Here is an 11,318-nt window from a genome sequence, read left to right on the forward strand (position 1 = left end):
CGGGGTTCGAACAGCCGCGCTCGCCGCGCGGTTGCACGTAGCGGTTCACGCCGGCGCGGGACTCCCTGGGAAACGGCTACCCATATTTCACCGCCTTCCGCGATCCCTCGCTGGGTTCGTACTCGCCTGCACAGAGGCGTGGGTGTCCGCAGGGCTGCTGCTCGCCGCATCCTTCCCTTGGAGCGGCGCTGAGCGGCCGGAGCGTCCCTCGGCTTGCTCCGTCTCGCCGCCGGGAGGGAAAAGGAATCACGATTTATCTGTCCCTCGGCTGCGCCCTTTCTGTGGGCGACGGGCTTTTTGTGTCGGTATCGTTCCGTCACGTTGGAGCCCTTTATTTCGCCCTACCTTTGCTTTGGCGAAATCGCGGTGTTTTTAGAAGGAGATGTTACTTGTGGCTGTTAACTCGTACGAGGGATGCTAACAGGAGTTTTCTTATCTGGTTACTTTCACAGGAGGAGAATTAATACAGTGCCTTATGGATAAACGTGAGATGTTTGGGGGCATATCTGAGTAGTGTGCCCTGCCTTCATCTGTAAAGGTTTCGTGTCCAGCAAAAAGGAATTTTAATCATGAACAAAAGTTGTAGAATTCTGGCCCTGTTAAATTCAGTAGGAATTTTGCTACCGACTTCAGTGGGGTCAGGATTTCACCAATACTATTCGCAAAACCGCCTAAGGGAAGGAAATGTGGAAGTAGTCAAGAGCCCCTTTCTCCGTCGTCGTTTCTGATGTCGTAGTTAAGAGATCGGGTTGTTTGTTTAAAACACTTCAGCGGGAGTGACCTATTGAGACGGAGCATCGTCTTTCAAAGGGCGTTGTAGGGCAAAAAGAAAGGGTCGGGGAGGAATGTGGCTGCTGGTTGTATAAATAGGGTTGTGTATCGAAGACGCCTGAGCTGGGGCTGGGTTTCGTACGCAGTCCCAGAGGCAGTCGTGTTTCACAGCCTGCTGTGGCACGCTGCCGTTTGTCCGGGGCTGGGCTTCGCGCAGGTAGCGCTGATGCCTCCCGTCCTGGGAGAAAAAAATAAAAAAAAAGTGGTGCCACCGCTGCTGGGCTGAATGCTTGCAGTATTTCGTGCAGTGTGATTAATTAAATTATTCCAGTGTTAACCTACTGTGGGCTTTGCTTTTAAAATGGATGAACGGGGCGGGAGGGGGGGACGATGACACACAGCCCAAATGCTGAAGAGAAAGAATGCATTTCTCCCTAGTACGTCCCTAGGAAAGTCTCGCCTTTTCTTTTAAGCCTGATGCCTGCAATGAAATATCCAAGAAGATTGATTAGGAGCCGTGCATAATGATAGCGTGGAAATAAGAGACGTGCGGGGTTTAGATTGTGAAACAATGGAACTAAAATAAAATATTAAAATGATTATGTACTGTGTGAGATCTTGTTTTAAGTTTTAGATAAAAATTCGCAATTTGTAGTTCTGGCAGCAGGCTACATTATTCTCTTTTTAAATCTGTCAGAAATGTAGGTATTTATTTCCCTTTACTGGTTCCTAATGGAGAGTTACTACAGCACTTCGTGCCGAAGGAAGCGCTTGGGCTCTCCTGTCTGCTTCGAACTGAGGAAGACGCCGTTATCGAGAATTTTCTCTGCAGCCCTTAATTAGCCAGAAGGACCGTTTGTAACGAAATCCTCCTCCTTCCCTCCGCAGCTGAATCTGGTATCGAGCGTCACGCTTTCCAAGACTGCATCCGAGGCGTCTCCGCAGAGCTTACCTCATACTCCCACCACCCCGACTGCGCCCATCACTCCCGTCACGCAGGGACCGTCGGTCATCACTACCACGAGCATGCACAACGTCGGACCCATACGGAGGCGGTACTCGGATAAATACAACGTCCCCATTTCTTCAGGTAAAGGGGTTCTGGTGGCGCAGCCCCTTTGGTCGGGCAGCTGGCTGTTGCCCGCAGCGCGGCAGCGGCAGGCTGTGGTGATAACAGAACAACTGCTTTTATTTAGCAGATATTGCCCAGAACCAAGAATTTTATAAGAACGCAGAAGTTAGACCACCATTCACGTATGCATCTTTAATTAGACAGGTAAGCTGAGCCGAACACACACATTTAGATTAAGGAAAAAAAAAATCTCCCTATATGTGCGCACTCTGGATTAAATAGATTTTCAAACCTTTGGTATGTAAGCGTGCTCAAATGCTCAAACCTTTACTATAAGGGTTTTTAGAACTGCAATATATAACATAATTGCTTTTGATTAAGTATTACAATACGATGTGATTATTAGGAAATTCATTTCACACAACAGTGAAAATGAGCCTGTTTAAAGATGGCAAGTCAATTATCACAAGCTACAGTAATCTCTGATCCCTAGAATTAATCTGAGCTCTAAATAATTACTGAGCTTTAATCAGCTAGTGAAATGTTTTGCATTTCTCTTTGATTCTGCTTTATGAATGACTAATAAATTAATATTTCTGTAAGGAAACAGAAATAAAAACTCAAAACAATTAGATAATTCCATTTTGAATTTTGCCATTGAACTGTTAAATACAGCCATTAATCTTAGTTCATATTGTGAAAACCCTCCTTTGGATTTTTTGCTCCAAATCTCTCCTTTCTTCCTTTCTTTCTTCCCTTTTTGTATCTGGTAAAGTAAAACTGTGAGTGTATTTTGTACTGGTGTGCTCGTATCTGATCTAGCAATCACTTTGCTTCACAAGGCCATCCTCGAATCTCCAGAAAAACAGCTAACACTAAATGAAATCTACAACTGGTTCACGCGAATGTTTGCTTACTTCAGACGCAACGCGGCGACGTGGAAGGTAAGCCTTAGCCCGCCTGTCCCTCTTGTCTTCGATATCTGACATGTACAGAATAGACGTTGCTGATGACATAACAAATTGTAACGACATGTGGACATGAAAATTTAGATCGGCAGTTTTGACACACACTGGGTGCCTTATCTGCAGGAACAATTTGATATTTGGCAGAAAAATTCTTCTGCCTTTGAAAACCACTAATTGAATCTCCATTATTGGCTTTTATGTTCTGTGATTATGCCACGAGTTCCTCTGTGTGGTTGCTGCTAGCAGTGAAACTCAAGCCCTTCAGCTGGAACGTATTAGGAAAAAAAAATGAAAAGAGGTGAAGTTACTGTGTCAATAGAAGACATACTGTTTGTCTTTTTAGTTATGCAGACTGTAATCACAAAACCCACCTTTTTTGCTAGGATCTATAGATCAGTGGATTTCTTTCCTCAATCAACTGACTCTTAACTACATGTACAGATCCGTTATAAACTTCCTCTTTTTTTTTTTCAATCACACAGCAGAAGCTTATTGAACATAATACGCAAGAAGCAAGCTTCACAATAAGAAACGTGTTTACCAGAAATAAACTTGATATTTGGCACTTTAATTTCCTACTGTAACTATCTCACATAGTGTTAGGTAAGAGGTCCAGGGAGTTAATTTTATTTCATATTTTGGGGGACCACTCCTTCCCTTATATATAGCATTATAATAACCACAGTGGCTTCTGAAGCTAGTGCAATTACAACTTAATGAATCAAATAACAGGATCTTGTATTGCTGTGAAAATGGCAGCCCTGGTACTTGGAGCCTCTCTTAATCTGGACAGCTCTGTTGCTCTCGACAAACTTCAAATGACTAGGTAGGATGAGTATGTCCCATACATGCTGTTTCATCAGCTCTTTCTGTTTTTCCTGTCTCAGCCTGCATTTAGGATTAGTTCCTTCACAGAGGATGGAGCTAAAAATGGTCCTTGGAAGTTAACTTGGTTTTTAGTAGCCTGTTTTGCTTTTAATTCAGATCCCAGCACAATTTTGTGCATTTTCAACCTCAGTCCAGAAGCTCTTAGGTTCAGGAAAAGTCTCTGTGATTGCTGCTTTGATTCTTCACTGCAGTTGGAAAACATGAGCAATGTTTCACTTTGCAGCTTCCTTACTATCCAGAAAGGAAATTAACTTTCCCTGATTCAGGATCCTTTTATACCTGCCTGTCTTCTGCTGCTGGAGGTGTTCCAGTAGGACTTTTCAGCAGCTGCAGGTGTGGGTGCTGAAGTAAAAATCCCATTTAATACCAGCAGCAAAGGGAAGGGAAGCGGAGGGAGGCATGGAAGAAGGCAGCAGGCAGCCCTGGCCGTGTCTCCTGCGAGGCTAGTTTGAGGAATTAGCTTTGTGCGTCACGTAGAACGCAGCCCCAGAAGCCACGTGCACTTACAGCGTGCTTCTGCAGCGGAGGCGCGGAGGGGCTGAGCTGCAGACCCTCGGGCTTGCAGCAGAGCGAGGTGTGTCCCGGGGAGGCAGGTGCCATTCGGAGACCCCTCCTGGACACCTTGACCTTGTGCAGGTGTCCAGGTCCTGCTTTACCTACCCGGGAAGAAAAGCTTCACCCTAAGTTCCATCAGCACTAGCAAAATTGGCGGCCGCTTGAAGGTAATGCTGGTTTTTGTGCTGAAGAGTGCTCAGATTTATGCCAGCCTTCAGGAACAGCAGGGATGAAATGCAGCTCCGGATTGGCATGACGGGAAGCCCACGGGGCGCAGAACAAGCACAAGGGGCTAACTGCAGAATCAGAATAATTTTAATATATACGTGCTGATTTGCGCTCACCTTCAGCTAACGCTTGGGGGGTGTTTGAGTCAGTGTTCCCCAAGTTTAGGGTCAGGGTGCGGTGTGGACGAGCTTCCCTGAGCCCTCTTGCAAAAACACAGAAGAGTGCAGGAATAAAGACCTTTAAAAAAGAACCTCTCTCCCAAAATGCAGTACAGCAGAGCCTGAGCGGTTATTAAAATAACAAACCCTTTCATTTACTACATTCAGGCATGTTCAGGGTAATTTTTCTGCAAAAGTGGCTTGCATACAAATATTTTTAACAAGGTAAATATATAATCTTACAATAATAGCTCCTAATTTTTCTGTTAAGCTGATTGCTGGGGGAGCACTGTGAACTGGTTCTGACAGGTCAGAGGCAATGTCTGTTTGCTTTTGTTTTTTGGAGTAATTTGCTGGCACTGAGTCGCAGCCATGAGGCACAGGCTGCAGGTGTGGCTCCGAAACGTTGGGGTATTGTTTAAATAAAACTTAGATAGCAAGTATCCAGAGGCAGGGGAAACAAAACAAGAAGTCTTCTGCCATGAATCCCTTAAATAAGTGATCACGTGGAAAATAGAAAGCGACTGCAACACTTCATGGACATCTTGCAAATATTCGACTTGTCTGTCTCAGCAAGAGCCCCATCCAGCAGCCTTAACCATCAAACCGCGCATTGACTTCCAGAGAACAAGAACAGATCGTGAAGTATTTCTCCGGCGTTCAATTTATTTAAAGAAGAACACAAATACTTCTGCTCAACCCTGTATTTAGAGACTGTTTACAAACTCCGAGGACTCACTTCGCTGAACTTTGCTGTGTGCATTTGATCAACTGCTCTATGAACTACAAGATCAGCTTTCACTGGGGGAAATAACGTTATTATTCTTACATTTTGCTCCAGACTTGACAGTGTTCCCATTTTCACAGGAAACTGCCTGAGTTACCCAGATGTGGGCCGGCAGCCCTGTGTCAGGTTGCGCTAGTGCAGCACCCACCAGCAGTTGCTGAGCTAGCAGATTTTAGGCTGTAAGGTGTGGGGCATTTGCATGTTTTTTCCTCCACCTCAAAATCAGGGATTTTGCCAAAAATTTAAAAACTAGTGAAATCTGGGAGAGGTGGGAGGGAACAAAAGAAGTCATTAAAAAATAAAACCAGAAGAAAGTAAGGGCAGAAAGAAGCAGCACTGATGGACAGGTTGGTTTTCTGCTAGATTTCTGCCTTGCTGAGAGGAAAAGCATATTCAAGGTTTGTTTTTCCAGCAGTTCACAAGCAGATGAGCGTGGAAAAGCCGAAGCGCCCGGGCTGTGCCGCAGAGCCGGGACTGGGCACCTGCAGCCAGAGGAGACGCGTTCGCGCTCGAGCACCTGCGAGCAAAGGCAGTTCAGGGCCTGAATCTTCCCCCGTACCGGGGACAGGGTGTGGGGACCGTGCGAGCCATCGCAGAGAGGTGGAAAAGTAGCAAAAGACTCTCAGCCTTCCCCTCCCAGGCACACACACCGCTGCCTCTTAATTTACATGACAAATGCACCGTGCGTACCCTTTGTTTGCGCAGTGATTTAGACATTCATGATTAGAGCTCCCTTTCACCATCCAGACCCGATGTTCATTAAAAAGAAAAAAAAAAAGACGACAACGACAACGGAAGGAAAAAAAATTGTAGTCTCTTGGTTGCCTAGACCCAGGCCATGTGTTTGGCTGGCATTGTGCCTGCTAACGAGTCAACCAGATTGACTAAATCAATGGTGCCAGTGATGATGGATGGAGTTTGTTCGCCTGCATATTTTCAGCAAATGGCTGCCTCTGTTTTCCCTGTTCACCAAGCCCCTTTCAGCAGCGCTGGGGACAAACTCCCTGTACAAATTCGAGTGGCTTTGTGGTAGGGTATTTGCTCAGAAAACTCCTAAAACGGGGAAGAAGCACGGCATTCCATCTGAGGAATAACGAGGCGCTCGGCACCGTTTGAAGGAGCGGGGCGGAAGAGCCGACAGCTTGCCGTGACATCGCGCGGTGTCTCGTTACGGCTTCGGCAAAGGTCCGAGCGTGTCGGAGGGGTTGGCTGGGCTCATCCTTCGCTGGCGCTGAGCTGCGGAGAGGACATCTGAGCATCAGATGCCATGAGTGTGGGTCCCTCGGGGTGATGAGCTGTGGGGATATTATCACTTTGTTTCGGAGAGCCCTCCTCATGTTTTCACTTGGCAGAGGCTCAGATCAGTCAGTGCAGTAGTCTGCCAGAAATAGGAGCCAACTTCCATATAAGAGCAAGCCGTGGAGGCAGGAGTCGGTGCCGTGCCGGCCGGTGGGGGGCTGCCGAGCCCCCGAGCCCCCAGTCCATGCCGTGGGTGTGGAAGGAGGTTCAGCACCTGATTCGCATTAGCCCAGCTGTGGGAAACCGCAGCGACACCAGCTCCGGTGCCTCTCCGCTAAACTGAGCCGTCTGTACTTCCATGAAATCCTTTCTGTTCTTTCTAACGGCTTTCTTTTCCAGGAGAGGAGAAGTTTCTCTTTGCAGAGCGTATATATTTGTTTTGAAAATGTCTAAGCAATGTTCCTCTCGTGTTCTGTATGAAATGTGCTGTATTATGCAACGTGCATGCTTAAAGTGATGGCTGTTCTCATTCACACTGGGGATAATTGATAAGAATAACTTGAATTTTTAATCTTGGGTTTGAGCTTTCATATTTATTTTGTCTTTGCAAAATAAGATGTAAAGAGCCGGGGAAAGCAAGCGGGTGCGGGGAGGGGAAGGGGCTTAACATTGCAAAATGAGGACTGTCAAGCTGACTGTGCTGCTGTTCTTGGACAATGATGAGCATTTTCTCATAGAAAGTTTTTGAATGTTTTCTCTTTTATACTTGCTGCAGAATGCAGTGCGTCATAATCTTAGTCTTCACAAGTGTTTTGTGCGAGTAGAAAACGTTAAAGGGGCAGTATGGACAGTGGATGAACTAGAGTTCCAAAAACGAAGGCCACAAAAGATCAGTGGGTATGTCCACCATGTTTGAACTTCTTAGCCTAGCTTGGATCATGCTTACAGTTTAACGTAGAGGCTTTTGGCTGCTAGCTGGTGTTAGACCAACCACAGGTGGTTTTGCATTGTTTCAGTTAAGGGAAACCAAGACAAACATCTCATCACTACTGTTTGTATGCCCACCAGTACCCTGACCCTGCTTGCTTGGTGTTTGTTGCATCACATGCTAGTAGCTTTTAGGTGGCAATGCATATTAACCCTCACAAACCATTTGCTTATGCTTATTGCATTTTATTTTCTTTTTCCTTTTCCCTGTATTTGATGTCTGTTCTGTCCCCGATCCCGTGTCCCTTTGTTTCCACTTCATCTCCTTTGCTGCTGCTCTTGTCCCAGGGTGCCATTCGCACCAACCTCTCACTGCATAAGTGCTTTATCAGAGTAGAGGATGAGTTTGGGTCCTTTTGGACTGTTGATGATGAAGAGTTTAAACGTGGCCGTCATATTCAACGAGGCCGTCCTCGAAAATACTGCCCTGATGAAAACTTTGGCGAGCTTGTTGCACAGTAAGAGCTTTTACTTGCTTTAATTTTTTTTTTCTGCTGTTGCTTTGCTTTGCATGATTTACCCATCTCATGTAGACTTGCATTTCACAAAATAGTGACATCACCTTTGCTGCTAAAGAAACTAAATTTTTGATTGTTACGTGTATTTTGTGTGTCCTACTCTGATAATCCAAATGTAATAACTCTACTTAGACGTGTTTGTTATAGCATTTGTTTATAGTGCAATGTAGGCTAAAATAATTATCCACGCTAGTGCAGATACGCTGCTGTAGACCTGTCAGGAAGACAGATATATGCCAGAAAAGGCTTCAGATAAGTTTTAATTCTGATATTTTCCTTTGCTTTCGTTGTATGCCTTGTTTTGCAACTCTTAATCAGAAACAGTGTAAGGTGCTTATAAGACAGAAATGCTGAACTGACTTTAAAAAGTTGGAAAGTGCAGTGAGACCAGCTGTAAAGATTACAATCAACAGGCCGTCCTGTGTCTACAACAACCGTGCACAAATATTCCTGGGGTTCCCAAAGCAATTTTCTTTGACCTTTACGTGAAGGCCATCTCTCCAGGACAACTGATCCTTGCTGGTCCCTGTGGGAGGGGCTCAGTTAAGACTCTTCCCACCGTGACTTACTCCCAGTTTTTACAAAAAAAAAAAAAAAAAGCCCAGCAAGCAATAAAACTTTTTGGTGATTTTTTGCATTGACGCTTTTTATCTAGTTTGCATTCAATGATTTTTTTATTCTTTTTTTCCCCTCTGGCGGAACCAGTGATATTTAGGTGCCCGCTACAGAGAAGGCAGATATGCTTGGCATTCACTTTCCTCAAATCCAGCCCCTTATGTAGACTTAAGACGACTAAAGTAAGAGTCCAAAATAGCACACCAGAATTTTTTTTTTATTAAAACAGCCTTTAGGGCAGCGTGTTGTTCTGCGGGGTCTGTACCGCTCCGCTGCGGTGCAGCGGTACCTGCCTCCGTGCCCACAAGCCCAGACTGTCTGGGGTGGTGGCGTAGGCAGTCCCACACCCCCGCGCTCCCCGTCTGCCTGGCAGGAAATAACCTGGCTCGAATCCTCCCTCGTCGTGGTCCCTCCGCTCCACCGCGAGGGGCTCCGCTGCCAGCGACTTGGAGAACAATTTGCATGAAGTAATATTTAAAATGTCCCGTGATGCTTTCCATCACAGCCTCCTCATGATGGACCTTTACATGGTAACTGGCTCCCAGACACGGTGAATATTGGAGAATTTCTCCTGAGCACGACTAAAATGAGCAGAGATGCCAAGATGTGCTACTAACACAGGGTAGTAGAACACATGGCGAGGTAAAGTCGAGAGATAATGATGTTTCTTATTTAGTAAAGATGATAACCATAGCCTAAACCTCAGATATTTCCTTTAAATTTAAAAAAAAAAAAAAAAGAAAAAGAAAAAGAGAAACAAAAGAGAACTTGTGTGGAAAAACAGTCTCAGCTCTAGTTTTCTGGTGTGGGAGGAAGCATTACATGCTTGAAAGACTCACACAGAAGTTGGTTGCATTTAACTCTCTTTTTTATGTTTTTCTTATGCAGTAACCCTTCTCTTATTAAAAACATACAGACCAGCCACACCTACTGCACACCTCTCAATGCTGCTTTACAGGTAAGATTAATGACTGTAGCAAATATGCAACAGAGGCGTGTGTCTTCCCCACTCATTTCAAAATATATTAGCCTTGCTCTAATTAGATATTAAATTTTAATTCCGTTAAACTTTTTTCTTAAGTGCATAAAGCATCATAGTCCCTGGAGGCAAACACATATCAGGCTGCTTCAGCATTAGCTAGATGCTTAGCATTTTGAATATTGTGGCAAAAAAATTAAAAGTTCACTTATTAATATTTATCAGCAGTATCATAATTTCCATCCTCTTATTTCAGAATTTCACTTGAGGCAAAAATACCACAAGTGTAATTACTCTAGCACAGCTATTAATGTGCTGAATGATAGGATACTGCGGCACGTGACCTTCTATTGTTCGTGGGTTTAAAGAGAAAGCAGATCATTTTTCCCCCTTTTCTTTTAAGGGCTATTTTTGCATACTGTTGGTAAAAAATAAACGTTGCAATTCCTATAGAAAAAAAAAAAAAGATGGTTTGTATTCGTTTAAACTGTGCTGCAACTGTAAGGCAAAAATTCTGGTTTTTCACAGTGTGGACATAGGCATAGTGTGGGCGCACAATTAATAACTTGCAGCCTAAAAGTGCGCGCATCTCCAGCCCTTTTTCACGTGCTGTGTATCAGGTTGGCAGGTTTTTTCCCCCTCTCAACAAAACCCTGAGTCGATCTCAAAAACCCCAGGTGAAGTCAGCGTTTGCTGTATGAACCACAGGTACGAATGCATTACCACGCCCTGAATTTGGGCGGGGGCTCAAGCCAGTTCCATACAGTGTGAATTAATCCGGGAGGCAACGCTGTGCGTGGTTGCACCCCGGTGGTTTTCTGAGGGTCACTTCTCGGGAAGTTCACTGACGGCCATGGATATTTGCTTGGGCCGCTGCGTTTGCTGGAAGGTTTAGCAGACTTCTCGTCTCAGAACCAAGAAACAGATTATTAGGAGAAAAGCGATGTTCTGCATTTCTTGTAATTATTTGAGTTTATGCAGTAACTTGTGAAAAGCAAAGGAAAGCATGTGTAAATGAAGCAACTGTAAATACCATTCATTAGTAACTTATTTTCCCTTGAGTCTTGTGAAGTGTGATTTTTAAAGACCGCTTTGTCTCTTGAATAGTATTAAGATTACAAGCACATTTTGCATTCATGAGGCTGAAAGGCAAAAACGAAATGATCCTGCATTTCTTCACATTGTTAACTATGTGACTAATTTCAATTAATATGCTTATCATACAGAACTGTTCGTGTTTTATTTCTGAAACACGTGTCGTTGTCGTCATCTCCATCCATTCTTGTCTTTTGTGGTCACCTCCAAACTGCTCCCGTTTCCCACTTTCCCTGGAAGTGGCACGTACTCGTGCCCCCCCGTAGCGTCGCGTGAACTGAGTTGGCGGAGAGAAGAGCCGGGGCCGGATTTGCTGCCGCTGTGGCCCCTCTAATAAACGGGGGTGAACAATATTTGTTGCACGCAGACAGGTCCTCGCTTAGGCTGAAAACACACCGGCAGGTTCCTTGCTCCTCTCCCCGCCATCGGATTTCAGAGGCGAAACCCCAGCGGGTGCT

At 45.0% G+C, this 11,318-nt stretch overlaps 1 protein-coding gene across 1 annotated transcript; it reads left to right on the forward strand.

The window, feature by feature from the left end:
* Positions 1-1,659: 1,659 nt before the first annotated feature.
* On the forward strand, positions 1,660-9,744 carry LOC104626291 (forkhead box protein P1; the record flags this gene model as incomplete). Its single annotated transcript, XM_010294174.1, has 5 exons — positions 1,660-1,861; positions 1,968-2,047; positions 2,686-2,787; positions 7,442-7,563; positions 9,675-9,744. Coding segments are annotated over 5 exons (576 nt in total), but the record flags the coding sequence as incomplete, so codon positions are not given.
* Positions 9,745-11,318: the final 1,574 nt, after the last annotated feature.

Source organism: Phaethon lepturus, unplaced genomic scaffold (assembly GCF_000687285.1).
Source record: "Phaethon lepturus isolate BGI_N335 unplaced genomic scaffold, ASM68728v1 scaffold42749, whole genome shotgun sequence".
NCBI lineage: Eukaryota > Metazoa > Chordata > Aves > Phaethontiformes > Phaethontidae > Phaethon > Phaethon lepturus.